Here is a 17608-nt window from a genome sequence, read left to right on the forward strand (position 1 = left end):
AAGGGGGAACAAAGAAGATGGAAGAAAGGGAAAGACATGCAAGGAAGAAGCAAGAGAAATGGAAAGGAGGAATGAAAAAAAGAGGAAAAAGGGAAAGCTCAAGAGAGGAAGGACAAAGGCCGAAGCGGAGGACTAAAAAAGAGGAAAGGAGGAGGATGGAAAGAAAGGGAAAGACATGCAAGGAAGAAGCAAGAGAAATGGAAAGGAGGAATGAGAAAAAGAGAAAAAAAAGGAAAGCTCAAGAGAGGAAGGACAAAGGCCGAAGCGGAGGACTGAAAAAGAGGAAAAGAGGAACGAAGAAGATGGAAGAAAGGGAAACACATGTGAGGAAGATGCAGAGAAATGAAAGAGGGAAAAAGATCATGTGAGGAAGACAGAAGTGGGAAGGACGTAACAGACGAAGCAATCCACGAGTAAGTAACTGCCGCCATTAGTGGTCTTCTCCCACTGCTGAGAACACGGACTCCTCGTGGGCGGGCGGCTCCGGGCCAAGTTCTCCAGGATTTTAGGCAGCCGCCCCTCATGTCCCCCAGACCACGCCCACGAGGACCAAGAGACGCAACGTATAAAGTCTTCTTTATAATGTAACACCAGGTACACAATATAACTTACATCATATACAACCGCAATGTAACACAAAGGAAAACATCTGCTATACAAAGCCAATTATATACAAGGAGGGCCCAACCCGGGCCCCTAACAGATGCCCAGGGCCCCTGTGGGTGAACCGTTTGTTACAGAACAGCTGCTTGTACTTATTCTCTGCTCATCCTGGACCTCCAGGTTCATGAATAGATTGCCCGGCTCATTCTGTCCTTTCCTACATATATTTGCACTGCCCCATTCTCCTGTAAGTGTTTTTATCCTGAGGTTCATGGGCACAGTGATGCCCTCATTCTTTGCAGTGCTGGGCGCCTCTATTCTGGAGGAACATGGTGCATTGCTCAGCCTGATCTCCCGGGTTCATGACGAGTATTCCAGGCCTGCCATGTTCTGCTGCAGATCTGCTCATCCTGAGCTAACTGGTTCATAAATATCATGTCCCTGCTGGTTGTCAGGGGAAGGTGTCAGGATGTGTCTGCTCATTACATTGCCCCCGCTCAAATCAATAGACATCTCATAGGATTAGAGACAGGTGGTGACGCTCAGGAGTCTGGGAAAGTGGGATGATCACCTATGTAAGGGCCCTCAGCTGTCCCAGATACAGACGTCTGTGATAGGGCAGAACTTGTAACCGTTTACCATGTGACTCCATCTGTTAGCGGGTTCTTTACGTTGTAGTGCACCGGAGCATTAAGAAAATGCAGTCTTGCGCCGCTCCAGCTCTGCTGTGCAGCATTGTAAGGTTTAGTGCAATAAACAGTGTCCATTATGCTGCCATGGCCCTCCGATCTGTGTCCCGGGACGGCAGTCATGGTGGCACCCACAGTAGCAGAGTGCCAGTGTCGGACCTGTGCCTCCATGTCTGCAGCAGCTTTATCTCCTCCGATCTGAGGCCCGGGCCGGCGGTCATGGCGGCACACACAGCAGCAGAGCGCCAGTGTCGGACCTGTGCCTCCATGTCTGCTGCAGCTTTACCTCCTCCGATCTGTGTCCCGGGACGGCAGTCATGGTGGCACCCACAGTAGCAGAGTGCCAGTGTCGGACCTGTGCCTCCATGTCTGCAGCAGCTTTATCTCCTCCGATCTGAGGCCCGGGACGGCGGTCATGGCGGCACACACAGCAGCAGAGCGCCAGTGTCGGACCTGTGCCTCCATGTCTGCTGCAGCTTTACCTCCTCCGATCTGAGGCCTGGGATGGCGGCCATGGCGGCACACACAGCAGCAGAGCGCCAGTGTCGGACCTGTGCCTCCATGTCTGCAGCAGCTTTACCTCCTCCGATCTGAGGCCTGGGATGGCGGCCATGGCAGCACACACAGCAGCAGAGCGCCAGTGTCGGACTAGTGCCTCCATGTCTGCTGCAGCTTTATCTCCGATCTGAGGCCTGGGCCGGCGGTCATGGTGGCACACACAGCAGCAGAGCGCCAGTGTCGGACCTGTGCCTCCATGTCTGCAGCAGCTTTATCTCCTCCGATCTGAGGCCCAGGCCGGCGGTCATGGCAGCACACACAGCAGCGGAGCGCCAGTGTCGGACTAGTGCCTCCATGTCTGCTGCAGCTTTATCACCGATCTGAGGCCTGGGCCGGCGGTCATGGTGGCACACACAGCAGCAAAGCGCCAGTGTCGGACCTGTGCCTCCATGTCTGCAGCTTTACCTCCTCCGATCTGAGGCCTGGGATGGCGGCCATGGCGGCACACACAGCAGCAGAGCGCCAGTGTCGGACCTGTGCCTCCATGTCTGCAGCAGCTTTACCTCCTCCGATCTGAGGCCTGGGATGGCGGCCATGGCAGCACACACAGCAGCGGAGCGCCAGTGTCGGACCTGTGCCTCCATGTCTGCTGCAGCTTGATCTCCTCCGATCTGAGGCCTGGGCCGGCGGTCATGGCAGCACACACAGCAGCAGAGCGCCAGTGTCGGACCTGTGCCTCCATGTCTGCAGCAGCTTTACCTCCTCCGATCTGAGGCCTGGGATGGCGGCCATGGCAGCACACACAGCAGCGGAGCGCCAGTGTCGGATCTGTGCCTCCATGTCGGCTGTAGCTTTATTTCCTCTGATCTGAGGCCCGGGCCGGTGGTCATGGCGGCACACACAGCAGCAGAGCGCCAGTGTCGGACTTGTGCCTCCATGTCTGCTGCAGCTTTACTTCCTCCGATCTGAGGCCCGGGCCGGCGGTCATGGCAGCACACACAGCAGCAGAGCGCCAGTGTCGGACCTGTGCCTCCATGTCTATAGCTTTACCTCCTCTGCCGCTTGCAGTAAGTGCTCGAACACAGGTTTGTGCTCCGGCGTTGAGCCGCTATTTTTATCTCCGTCCTCGCGGCAGGTGGTTTGTGTTCGGAGGCTTCTGTACACGGCGGTGCTCGTGGCTGGTAAAACAATCTGTGCGATAACTGGCGGGCGTGGGGGCGAGAGGACCCGCTCCGGAGAGTCTGACGACTTATGTGTCACACCGGGGGAAAATAATAAATAAAAAAATCAATATAGAGGCAAATCCGACTTCACGAGGCCAGAAGCTAATACAGCTCTCAATTAGCGGCGGTCCGCTGTGGTGGCAGCGCTGAGATCTGCTCAATTACGGACTGACGTTCCTATGGACACAGCGCGATGGGGGGACGGGCGCTAACAAGGGTCTTGATGAAGATTGAACAGCAATTTTCTCTCTCGGGAGCCATTTAGATTCAACGGAAGTCGGCAGTGTCCTCGGGAATAGATTGAGGGCTACGACGAGGTTACAAACGTGACGCCGCCATATGTCCGGCCGCCGTGGGCTCAGGGGGCTTGGCTGCGGCCGCTCAGATCGGCCCCCGTGTGCAGAGAGTTGGTGCTGGATGCCCGCAGCGTTATCGACAGCGCCTGCTCGCTCGAGGAGCCCTCCGCACCCGGCTCCTCCTTGTGGCTGATGGTCGGCGCCGGACACTCGAAATGAACGCAGTGAAAAACCTGGAAACAGAAGCAAAAAAGAGGAGTTAAATGGCCGGAAGTCAAGTGACAACCAACATAACCACTGCTAGGACGAGCCCAGAGGCTGTCACCATCCAAGACTGCGTTGTGGAGGCAGCGGTCCACCGTCACTCCAGTCTCCCCCAAACTATGGCCGTCCTGACCGCGCCACTGCATGATCACATCCACCTTTTTTGCAACTTTGCTTGATGCCGTCCACTGCGGCCATCTTGAATAAAGGACATCGTACATTTCTACAATACAGGACTGCCCCTTTAATAGACAAGGGATAAAAGGTTTTATCCTCCCCCCCCCTCTAAGTCAGCGAGTCTGTGTGCTGCTATAATGAAGGAAGACCGTCAGGGGCCCACGGACACGTTCACAGCGCTCCGACAAGAGAGAAACCCATGAAATGTTACATGAAAAGTGCGAAACGGTGCAATGGATCCAGCAGCAGGGGAGGCCGCAGCAGGGGAGGCCGCAGCAGGGGAGGCCACGCAGCAGAGGATCCCGCGCAGCAGAGGATCGGCTGTGGATCTCATGAGTGATAATGATCTGAAAATGTGTTTTGCCAGAGCTTTAATAAAAGCAGAAACATAAGGAAAATCATCAAAACGAGACATTAATGAGTGTTTGATGCATTCACGTTACCGTCCCTTTAAATGCGGGACCATCGTCTGCAGCGGGAATGGTAATTACTCGGCGTCGCACATCTGGATATTATCATACAGACTGTCCGCCATAATGACTGCAATCTCCCGGCCGCTTGGAGAATAATCACACGGCTGGTGGTGTAAGGGACTCGCCGTTCTCCGACATCAGGGGCAGTGCGCTGTGACCGCCGCGCCGGAGGCACCTCAGGAAGGCGAGAAACCTGTAACCAGTGGTGCCAGCGGCACGGGCGTCCGTAGAGAGCGGACACACACCATGGCTGCCACAGATAAGAGCCACAGCGCGTCCTGCACACCACGCAGCAACGTTTGTGCCCTTCTCCTGTTCTACTCCAGTCACATCTAGAGCTGCAGAGTAATTCCAGTGTCCACCTGCTGGTGCAGCGTCTGTCCTCAATTCGGGGAGTTGCAGTTTTCACTCCCGGCGCGGTGTACACGAGACACACACAGAACCTGCAACCTGCCTAATAAAATGCAGGAGCACAGGAGCTTAGTTACTGCAAGGCAAGAAACGTTGTGTACGCAGCTCTGGAGGTGACTGGAGAAGCAGGCAAGCTATGAGAACAGCTCTGGAGGTGACTGGAGAAGCAGGCAAGCTATGAGAACAGCTCTGAGTCTAACTATATACAATGGACCTTATTCTGCCCATGAGGGGCTACGATGGGTTCTGAAACTCTCACCTCGTTTGCCGTGTTGTGGGTCCCTACGATCCTGATGAAGCAAGTCGGCTGTCGGTCAAATGTGATGGTCTGCCATGACCTGAAACAGAAAGCGGCAGGCAAGGGGTTAATGCTGCTCTACAGTTTATACAGGGCAGCTACATCCAATGTAGAGATCAAACATTATTATTTATTTATGTAGCACCATTGATTCCATTATTACACAACAAATGAATTCTCCTCCGATGCAGCACTCGCAATTCTGCTCTCTCACAGCTGCCCTGCGCAGGATCAGTGCTCAACACAGTATGACGAATTACTCCCCATAGTGCAAAGAACCACAGGCCGGACCTGATGAGAGATCGCAGATCATTAGAGACGTCTGCCACTTTAGAAGTGACTGGAGGATGAAACAAATCATCCAGATATACACAGAGCTGATGTAACACTGTGACCGGCAGTGAACAACATCCAGCTCCTCGATAATATAATACTGCCACACTGTCACCGGCAGTGTACAACGTCCAGCTCCCAGATAATATAATACTGCCACACTGTGACCAGCAGCAAACTACATCCAGCTCCCCGATAATATAATACTGCCACACTGTGACCGGCAGCGAACAACGTCCAGCTCCCCGATATTATAATACTGCCACACTGTGACCAGCAGCAAACTACATCCAGCTCCCCGATAATATAATACTGCCACACTGTGACCGGCAGCAAACAACATCCAGCTCCCCGATATTATAATACTGCCACACTATGACCGGCATCGAACAACGTCCAGCTCCCCGATAATATAATACTGCCACACTGTCACCGGCAGCGAACTACATCCAGCTCGCCGATAATATAATACTGCCACACTATGACCGGCATCGAACAACGTCCAGCTCCCCGATAATATAATACTGCCACACTGTCACCGGCAGCGAACTACATCCAGCTCCCCGATATTATAATACTGCCACAATGTGACCAGCAGCGAACAACATCCAGCTCCCCGATATTATAATACTGCCACACTGTGACCAGCAGCAAACTGCATCCAGCTCCCCGATAATATAATACTGCAACACTGTGACCGGCAGCGAACAACGTCCAGCTCCCCGATAATATAATACTGCCACATTATGACCGGCAGCGAACAACATCCAGCTCCCCGATATTTTAATACTGCCACACTGTGACCGGCAGCAAACAACATCCAGCTCCCCGATAATATAATACTGCCACACTATGACCGGCATCGAAAAACAACATCCAGCTCCCCGATAATATAATACTGCCACACTATGACCGGCATCGAACAACGTCCAGCTTCTCGATAATATAATACTGCCACACTGTGACCGGCAGCGAACAACATCCAGCTCCCCGATAATATAATACTGCCACACTGTGACCGCGAACAACATCCAGCTCCCCGATAATATAATACTGCCACACTGTGACCGGCAGCGAACAACATCCAGCTCCGCCGATATTATAATACTGCCACACTGTGACCGGCAGTGAACAACATCCAGCTCCACCGATAATATAATACTGCCACATTATGACCAGCAGCGAACAACATCCAGCTCCCCGATGTCACGATATGGTATGAAATATCATAAGTAGTTCTCTTGCTAGCCTGCGTGGGCTAAGCCCCCCTTCTTGGAGTGATACTGCAAATTCCTGGCTTTCCTTCTCAGAGAGTGTGGGGGTTAGGAGAGCCAAAAGTATTTACGACCGGCATTTCCTGTGTAAGCTCTTGTTCAGCTATAAGTGAAGTAGAAACTTTGAGGATCCATGAGAGATTCTTTGTTTAGTTTTTGTTAGATATTAGGCAAACGATTTAAGCTAGACATACGAAAATATATATTCTTATTCTCACTCGGTGTACCTACCCATTCCCCAAAACACGGGCTTCTAACTCCGTCTGGTAAAGAAGTAGGGTTTTCTCTGTAAATATGTATCCAAGATAGGACATATTTGATCTCATTAGAATGCTCACGTTAATCCGAGATGAATGATGGATTTGTTAGGACTATGAGATGTTTCGTAGCAGAATTATAGAAATTAGATATAGGTTAGGGTAAAATCAGTAAACTGAAGAGGTAGGAGGGATGAGGTGATCCAACCCCTTTCTGGCTCAAGCTATGACTGTCTGCACACATCCCCAGCTTTCTTTCTTGTCCTATTTTCCTGGAAGAGCTGAGTACATCCCATGAGTTGGGAAGGAATGGAAAACTGCCCTAGCCTGGTTGCCTGTCATGCTTTGAACATGTGAGTGTTGCTTTTTCTCATTTATTCCCTTTATGTTATAATTACCCTTGTACATATTTGCAATTGTCTCATTTATAACATCTTTATAAAATATTTTTGATAAAGCACTGCCTAATTTTTTATGGGATATAATATTATATGTTAGTTCATTCTCCATGCTCTAAACGCACCCTGTCTCTGGAAGAGAATTACGCTACTGTGTTGGGTTAGCTTCGGACCCGTTTAATCGAAGCTGGTGGCAGTGATACCGTGCAGACTTTTGGGTTATGCTGAAGCGACTGCGGCGTTGCTAATTATTGTTCCTGCCTGAGTGGGAGTAGTTTATCGCGTCGCTGCAGCGTGCCCAATAGCCAGTACACAGCAGGCAGCCTTTCTGGCGACTAATTACCCTAGGTGCAGTACCTAATCTGACCTGAGAGTAAGGGGGGCGCCAGAGAGCTGCAAGTGTTAAGCGGAACTGTAAGCGGGATATACATAAATCCCTGCAGTTTGTGGTATATTGAAAGCAGTGGGATACCTAGAATAAGCCCCTGCTGTAAACTAAGAGGTCAATAGCCTTGTGTGTGTTTTCTCATCATATCGTGGAGTGGAGGGATAACTAAGATAAGCCCCCCTGCACATGTGATAGCCGTCTGTTGGCCTAAAGTCACCTCAATCTGTGACGTAGGGGTGACGGTCACGGTGTGAATCCTGACCCATTGGTGACAGCGGTCAGGGGAATCGTGACACCCGATATTATAATACTGCCACACTGTGACCAGCAGCGAACAACATCCAGCTCCACCGATATTATAATACTGCCACATTATGACCGGCAGCGAACAACATCCAGCTCCACCGATATTATAATACTGCCACATTATGAACGGCAGCGAACAACATCCAGCTCCACCGATATTATAATACTGCCACATTATGACCGGCAGCGAACAACATCCAGCTCCACCGATATTATAATACTGCCACATTATGACCGGCAGCGAACAACATCCAGCTCCCCGATATTATAATACTGTCACACTGTGACCGGCAGCGAACAACATCCAGCTCCCCGATAATATAATACTGCCACACTGTGACCGGCAGCGAACAACATCCAGCTCCGCCGATATTATAATACTGCCACACTGTGACCGGCAGCGAACTACATCCAGCTCCCCGATAATATAATACTGCCACACTGTGACCGGCAGCGAACAACATCCAGCTCCCAGATAATATAATACTGCCACACTGTGACCGGCAGCGAACAACATCCAGCTCCCCGATATTATAATACTGCCACACTGTGACCGGCAGTGAACAACATCCAGCTCCCAGATAATATAATACTGCCACACTGTGACCGGCAGCAAACAACATCCAGCTCCCCGATAATATAATACTGCCACACTGTGACCGGCAGCGAACTACATCCAGCTCCCCGATAATATAATACTGCCACACTGTGACCGGCAGCGAACAACGTCCAGCTCCCCGATAATATAATACTGTCACACTGTGACCACCAGCGAATGGCGTCCAGCTCCCCGATAATATAATACTGCCACACTGTGACCGGCAGTGAACAACGTCCAGCTCCCCGATAATATAATACTGCCACACTGTGACCGGCAGCGAACTACATCCAGCTCCCCGATAATATAATACTGCCACACTGTGACCGGCAGCGAACAACATCCAGCTCCCCGATAATATAATACTGCCACACTGTGACCGGCAGCGAACTACATCGAGCTCCCCGATAATATAATACTGCCATACTGTGACCGGCAGCGAACAACGTCCAGCTCCCCGATAATATAATACTGCCACACTGTGACCGGCAGTGAACAACGTCCAGCTCCCCGATAATATAATACTGTCACACTGTGACCGCCAGCGAATGGCGTCCAGCTCTCCGATAATATAATACTGCCACACTGTGACCGGCAGTGAACAACGTCCAGCTCCCCGATAATATAATACTGCCACACTGTGACCAGCAGCGAACTACATCCAGCTCCCCGATAATATAATACTGCCACACTGTGACCGGCAGTGAACAACGTCCAGCTCCCCGATAATATAATACTGCCACACTGTGACTGCCAGCGAACGGCGTCCAGCTCCCCGATAATATAATACTGCCACACTGTGACCGGCAGTGTACAACGTCCAGCTCCCCGATAATATAATGCTGCCACACTGTGACCGGCAGCGAACAACGTCCAGCTCCCCGATAATATAATACTGCCACACTGTGACCAGCAGTGAACAACGTCCAGCTCCCCGATAATATAATACTGTCACACTGTGAACGCCAGCGAATGGCGTCCAGCTCCCTGATAATATAATACTGCCACACTGTGACCGGCAGTGAACAACGTCCAGCTCCCCGATAATATAATACTGTCACACTGTGACCGGCAGCGAACAACGTCCAGCTCCCCGATAATACACTGCTCAAACAAATAAAGGGAACACTAAAATCCCACATCCTAGATATCACTGAATGAAATATTCCAGTTGTAAATCTTTATTCATTACATAGTGGAATGTGTTGAGAACAATAAAACCTAAAAATGATCAACGTAAATCACAACTAATATCCCGCGGAAGTCTGGAGTTGGAATGATGCTCAAAATCAAAGTGGAAAATGAAGTTACAGGCTGATCCAACTTCAGTGGAAATGCCTCAAGACAAGGAAATGATGCTCAGTAGTGTGTGTGGCCTCCTCGTGCCTGTATGACTTCCATACAATGCCTGGGCATGCTCCTGATGAGGCGGCGGATGGTCTCCTGAGGGATCTTCTCCCAGACCTGGACTAAAGCATCAGCCAACTCCTGGACAGTCTGTGGTGCAACGTGATGTTGGTGGATGGAGTGAGACATGATGCCCCAGATGTGGTCAATCAGATTCAGGTCTGGGGAACGGGCGGGCCAGTCCACAGCTTCAATGCCTTCATCTTGCAGGAACTGCTGACACACTCCAGCCACATGAGGTCTGGCATTGTCCTGCATTAGGAGGAACCCAGGGCCAACCGCACCAGCGTATGGTCTCACAAGGGGTCTGAGGATCTCATCTCAGTATCTAATGGCGGTCAGGCTACCTCTGGCGAGCACATGGAGGGCTGTGCGACCCTCCAAAGAAATGCCACCCCACACCATTACTGACCCACTGCCAAACCGGTCATGCTGAAGGATAGTGCAGGCAGCAGATCACTCTCCACGACGTCTCCAGACTCTGTCACATGTGCTCAGTGTGAACCTGCCTTCATCTGTGAAGATCACAGGGCGCCAGTGGAGAATTTGCCAATCCTGGTGTTCTGTGGCAGATACCAAGCGTCCTGCACGGTGTTGGGCTGTGAGCACAACCCCCATCTGTGGACGTTGGGCACGCAGACCATCCTCATGGAATCGGTTTCTAACCGTTTGTGCAGACACATGCACATTTGTGGCTTGCTGGAAGTCATTTTGCAGGGCTCTGGCAGTGCTCATCCTATTCCTCCTTGCACAAAGGCGGAGGTAGCGGTCCTGCTGCTGGGATGTTGCCCTCCTACGGCCCCTTCCACGTCTCCTGGTGTACTGGCCTGTCTCCTGGTATCGCCTCCAGCCTCTGGACACTACGCTGACAGACACAGCAAACCTTCTTGCCGCAGCTCACGTTGATGTGCCATCCTGGATGAGCTGCACTACCTGAGCCACTTGTGTGGGTTGTAGAGTCCGTCTCATGCTACCACGAGTGTGAAAGCACAACCAACATTCAAAAGTGACCAAAACATTAGCCAGAAAGCATTGGTACTGAGATGTGGTCTGTGGTCCCCACCTGCAGAACCACTCCTTTATTGAGGGGGTCTTGATAATTCCCAATAATTTCCATCTGTTGTCTATTCCGTGTGCACAACAGCATGTGAAATTGATTGTTAAACAGTGTTGCTTCCTAAGTGGAAAGTTTTATTTCACAGAAGTTTGATTTACTTGGAGTTAAAATAATACTGCCACACTGTGACCGGCAAGGAAAACGGAGTAGCGAGGTGCATCTAATGGCAAAGCTGAAGGCACAAATAACTGAAAAAGAGACACTTCACTAATTGAAGTCATAACATAAAACGATGAAAAGTGTCACCATCCTGTACCCCACGTGTCAGTATTATAGTAGTTATATTCTTGTACATAGGAGCAGTATTATAGCAGTTATATTCTTGTACATAGGAGCAGTATTATAGTAGTTATATTCTTGCACATAGGGGCAGTATTATAGTAGTTATATTCTTGTACATAGGAGCAGTATTATAGTAGTTATATTCTTGTACATAGGGGGCAGTATTATAGTAGTTATATTCTTGTACATAGGGGCAGTATTATAGTAGTAATATTCTTGTACATAGGGGGCAGTATTATAGTAGTTATATTCTTATACATAGGAGCAGTATTATAGTAGTTATATTCTTGTACATGGGTGCAGTATTATAGTAGTAATATTCTTGTACATAGGAGCAGTATTATAGTAGTTATATTCTTGTACATAGGGGCAGTATTATAGTAGTTATACTCTTGTACATACGAGCAGTATTATAGTAGTTATATTCTTGTACATAGGAGCAGTATTATAGTAGTTATATTCTTGTACATAGGAGCAGTATTATAGTAGTTATATTCTTGTACATAGGGGCAGTATTATAGTAGTTATATTCTTGTACATAGTAGCAGTATTATAGTAGTTATGTTCTTGTACATAGGGGCGATATTATAGTAGTTATATTCTTGTACATAGGGGCAATATTATAGTAGTTATATTCTTGTGTATAGGGGCAGTATTATAGTAGTTATATTCTTGTACATAGGGGCAGTATTATAGTAGTTATATTCTTGTACATAGTAGCAGTATTATAGTAGTTATGTTCTTGTACATAGGGGCGATATTATAGTAGTTATATTCTTGTACATAGGGGGCAGTATTATAGTAGTTATATTCTTGTACATAGTAGCAGTATTATAGTAGTTATATTCTTGCACATAGTAGCAGTATTATAGTAGTTATGTTCTTGTACATAGGGGCAGTATTATAGTAGTTATATTCTTGTACATAGGAGCAGTATTATAGTAGTTATATTCTTGTACATAGGAGCAGTATTATAGTAGTTATATTCTTGTACATAGGAGCAGTATTATAGTAGTTAAATTCTTGTACATAGGGGCAGTATTATAGTAGTTATAGTCTTGTACATAGGGGCAGTATTATAGTAGTTATAGTCTTGTACATAGGGGCGATATTATAGTAGTTATATTCTTGTACATAGGAGCAGTATTATAGTAGTTATATTCTTGTACATAGGGAGCAGTATTATAGTAGTAATATTCTTGTACATAGGAGCAGTATTATAGTAGTTATTCTTGTACATAGGGGCAGTATTATAGTAGTTATAGTCTTGTACATAGGGGCGATATTATAGTAGTTATATTCTTGTACATAGGAGCAGTATTATAGTAGTTATATTCTTGTACATAGGGAGCAGTATTATAGTAGTTATATTCTTGTACATAGGGAGCAGTATTATAGTAGTTATATTCTTGTACATAGGGGCTGTATTATAGTAGTTATGTTCTTGTACATAGGGGCGATATTATAGTAGTTATATTCTTGTACATAGGAGCAGTATTATAGTAGTTATATTCTTGTACATAGGGAGCAGTATTATAGTAGTTATATTCTTCTACATAGGAGCAGTATTATAGTAGTTATATTCTTGTACATAGCGGCAGTATTATAGTAGTTATATTCTTGTACATAGGAGCAGTATTATAGTAGTTATATTCTTGTACATAGGAGCAGTATTATAGTAGTTATATTCTTGTACATAGGAGCAGTATTATAGTAGTTATATTCTTGTACATAGGAGCAGTATTATAGTAGTTATATTCTTGTACATAGGGGGGCAGTATTATAGTAGTTATATTCTTGTACATAGGGGCAGTATTATAGTAGTTATATTCTTGTACATGGGGGCAGTATTATAGTAGTAATATTCTTGTACATAGGGGGCAGTATTATAGTAGTTATATTCTTGTACATAGGAGCAGTATTATAGTAGTTATATTCTTGTACATGGGTGCAGTATTATAGTAGTAATATTCTTGTACATAGGAGCAGTATTATAGTAGTTATATTCTTGTACATAGGGGCAGTATTATAGTAGTTATACTCTTGTACATACGAGCAGTATTATAGTAGTTATATTCTTGTACATAGGAGCAGTATTATAGTAGTTATATTCTTGTACATAGGAGCAGTATTATAGTAGTTATATTCTTGTACATAGGGGCAGTATTATAGTAGTTATATTCTTGTACATAGTAGCAGTATTATAGTAGTTATATTCTTGTACATAGGGGCAGTATTATAGTAGTTATATTCTTGTACATAGTAGCAGTATTATAGTAGTTATATTCTTGTACATAGGAGCAGTATTATAGTAGTTATATTCTTGTACATAGGGGCAGTATTATAGTAGTTATATTCTTGTACATAGTAGCAGTATTATAGTAGTTATATTCTTGTACATAGGGGCAGTATTATAGTAGTTATATTCTTGTACATAGTAGCAGTATTATAGTAGTTATATTCTTGTACATAGGAGCAGTATTATAGTAGTTATATTCTTGTACATAGGAGCAGTATTATAGTAGTTATATTCTTGTACATAGGAGCAGTATTATAGTAGTTATATTCTTGTACATAGGAGCAGTATTATAGTAGTTATATTCTTGTACATAGGAGCAGTATTATAGTAGTTATATTCTTGTACATAGGGGGGCAGTATTATAGTAGTTATATTCTTGTACATAGGGGCAGTATTATAGTAGTTATATTCTTGTACATGGGGGCAGTATTATAGTAGTAATATTCTTGTACATAGGGGGCAGTATTATAGTAGTTATATTCTTGTACATAGGAGCAGTATTATAGTAGTTATATTCTTGTACATGGGTGCAGTATTATAGTAGTAATATTCTTGTACATAGGAGCAGTATTATAGTAGTTATATTCTTGTACATAGGGGCAGTATTATAGTAGTTATACTCTTGTACATACGAGCAGTATTATAGTAGTTATATTCTTGTACATAGGAGCAGTATTATAGTAGTTATATTCTTGTACATAGGAGCAGTATTATAGTAGTTATATTCTTGTACATAGGGGCAGTATTATAGTAGTTATATTCTTGTACATAGTAGCAGTATTATAGTAGTTATGTTCTTGTACATAGGGGCGATATTATAGTAGTTATATTCTTGTACATAGGGGCAATATTATAGTAGTTATATTCTTGTGTATAGGGGCAGTATTATAGTAGTTATATTCTTGTACATAGGGGCAGTATTATAGTAGCTATATTCTTGTACATAGTAGCAGTATTATAGTAGTTATGTTCTTGTACATAGGGGCGATATTATAGTAGTTATATTCTTGTACATAGTAGCAGTATTATAGTAGTTATATTCTTGCACATAGTAGCAGTATTATAGTAGTTATGTTCTTGTACATAGGGGCAGTATTATAGTAGTTATATTCTTGTACATAGGAGCAGTATTATAGTAGTTATATTCTTGTACATAGGAGCAGTATTATAGTAGTTATATTCTTGTACATAGGAGCAGTATTATAGTAGTTATATTCTTGTACATAGGGGCAGTATTATAGTAGTTATAGTCTTGTACATAGGGGCAGTATTATAGTAGTTATAGTCTTGTACATAGGGGCGATATTATAGTAGTTATATTCTTGTACATAGGAGCAGTATTATAGTAGTTATATTCTTGTACATAGGGAGCAGTATTATAGTAGTTATATTCTTGTACATAGGAGCAGTATTATAGTAGTTATTCTTGTACATAGGGGCAGTATTATAGTAGTTATAGTCTTGTACATAGGGCGATATTATAGTAGTTATATTATTGTACATAGGAGCAGTATTATAGTAGTTATATTCTTGTACATAGGGAGCAGTATTATAGTAGTTATATTCTTGTACATAGGGAGCAGTATTATAGTAGTTATATTCTTGTACATAGGGGCTGTATTATAGTAGTTATGTTCTTGTACATAGGGGCGATATTATAGTAGTTATATTCTTGTACATAGGAGCAGTATTATAGTAGTTATATTCTTGTACATAGGAGCAGTATTATAGTAGTTATATTCTTGTACATAGGAGCAGTATTATAGTAGTTATATTCTTGTACATAGGAGCAGTATTATAGTAGTTATATTCTTGTACATAGGAGCAGTATTATAGTAGTTATATTCTTGTACATAGGAGCAGTATTATAGTAGTTATATTCTTGTACATAGGAGCAGTATTATAGTAGTTATATTCTTGTACATAGGAGCAGTATTATAGTAGTTATATTCTTGTACATAGCGGCAGTATTATAGTAGTTATATTCTTGTACATAGGAGCAGTATTATAGTAGTTATATTCTTGTACATAGGAGCAGTATTATAGTAGTTATATTCTTGTACATAGGAGCAGTATTATAGTAGTTATATTCTTGTATATAGGGGCAGTATTATAGTAGTTATATTCTTGTACATAGGGGCAGTATTATAGTAGTTATATTCTTGTACATAGGAGCAGTATTATAGTAGTTATATTCTTGTACATAGGAGCAGTATTATAGTAGTTATATTCTTGTACATAGGAGCAGTATTATAGTAGTTATATTCTTGTACATAAGGGCAGTATTATAGTAGTTATATTCTTGTACATAGGGGCGGTATTATAGTAGGTCTGGACATGCCGGTAGTATAATAGATTATGTAAGTGAGAATCAGCTGAAGATGAGAGTTTATAATTCAAGGTTTCCCTGTAAGACGCAGATACAAGTTTCAGGTAAACCAATTCACTGGAGGAAAAATATTCCATTAAATGTAATAATTCTTTTCCAACACAACAGAAACCGACTGCCAAGTGCCAATTGTGTAACAGCGACCAAAGAAAGTGCGTCCTCATTACCGCATAATACCTGGGAGCGGAGAGGATTCTAAGACTGTCAGAAAATTTCAGCAGCACTCGAGGATATTTGTGATAGGAGAGAGAACAATAGTAATGGAGACTGACTATGGGAAGCCGGCGGCGGTGGGTGAGAGGGGCGCGCTGCGCAATAGACGCTCGCTGCTCTCCTATACCATCCAGAAAAAAGATTCACAGACAATGAGCCGCGGGCAGACACCAATATGCAAACAATCTCAGATCCAATATACAGCGGATAACACAGGCTCAATATCCGGCGCGCCATTGTACTGTCACCCATGACACATTCACAGCTCGTAGCTGACACTAACAAAGACGAAAGAACACAAAACCCTGTCATGAAAAAGAAACAGCGCACAATGGGCTCCACTCCCCAAACAATAAAGGGACACACTGTGCCAGCATGAAAGCCACAATATCCACTGCATTATGTACCCGCTTATTACTAAATGTACTGAGCAGAGGAGTAATCCAGAGAAAAGCAAGAACGAGCGGGAAAAGAATAGAGAACGACTAAAAGATGATATCAATTCATAAAAAACAAAACCGGCAGCTCAAAAATATACTGCCCCCTACTATAATACTGCTGCTATGTACAAGAATATAACTACTATAATACTGCTCCAATGTACAAGAATATAACTACTATAATACTGCTCCTATGTACAAGAATATAACTACTATAATACTGACCCTATGTACAAGAATATAACTACTATAATACTGCTCCTATATACAAGAATATAACTACTATAATACTGCTCCTATGTACAAGAATATAACTACTATAATACTGCCCCTATATACAAGAATATAACTACTATAATACTGCTCCTATGTACAAGAGTATAACTACTATAATACTGCCCCTATGTACAAGAATATAACTACTATAATACTGCTCCTATGTACAAGAATATAACTACTATAATACTGCTCCTATATACAAGAATATACCTACTATAATACTGCTCCTATGTACAAGAATATAACTACTATAATACTGCCCCCTATGTACAAGAATATAACTACTATAATACTGCTCCTATGTACAAGAATATAACTACTATAATACTGCTCCTATGTACAAGAATATAACTACTATAATACTGCTCCTATGTACAAGAATATAACTACTATAATACTGCTCCTATGTACAAGAATATAACTACTATAATACTGCCCCTATGTACAAGAATATAACTACTATAATACTGCCCCTATGTACAAGAATATAACTATAATAATAATAATAATAATTTTTATTTATATAGCGCCAACATATTCCGCAGCGCTTTACAAATTATAGAGGGGACTTGTACAGACAATAGACATTACAGCATAACAGAAATACAGTTCAAAACAGATACCAGGAGGAGTGAGGGCCCTGCTGCTCGCAAGCTTACAAACTATGGGGAAAAGGGGAGACACGAGAGGTGGATG

At 44.3% G+C, this 17608-nt stretch overlaps 1 protein-coding gene across 2 annotated transcripts in view; it reads right to left on the bottom strand.

Annotated features, from left to right (window-relative positions):
* Window positions 1-559: 559 nt before the first annotated feature.
* BTBD9 (BTB domain containing 9) overlaps window positions 560-17608 on the bottom strand; it is a 170261-nt gene continuing 153212 nt past the window's right edge. For both annotated transcript variants that reach the window (XM_069768302.1, XM_069768300.1), the window contains 2 exons: window positions 4894-4972; window positions 560-3542 (listed from right to left, as the gene is read on the bottom strand). In XM_069768302.1, the coding sequence (XP_069624403.1) occupies window positions 3372-3542; window positions 4894-4972 (250 nt within the window). In that variant the 3' untranslated portion in view covers window positions 560-3371. The remainder of the gene's footprint in view (window positions 3543-4893; window positions 4973-17608) is intronic.

The sequence above is a fragment of the Ranitomeya imitator genome, chromosome 5, assembly GCF_032444005.1.
Source record: "Ranitomeya imitator isolate aRanImi1 chromosome 5, aRanImi1.pri, whole genome shotgun sequence".
Lineage (NCBI taxonomy): Eukaryota > Metazoa > Chordata > Amphibia > Anura > Dendrobatidae > Ranitomeya > Ranitomeya imitator.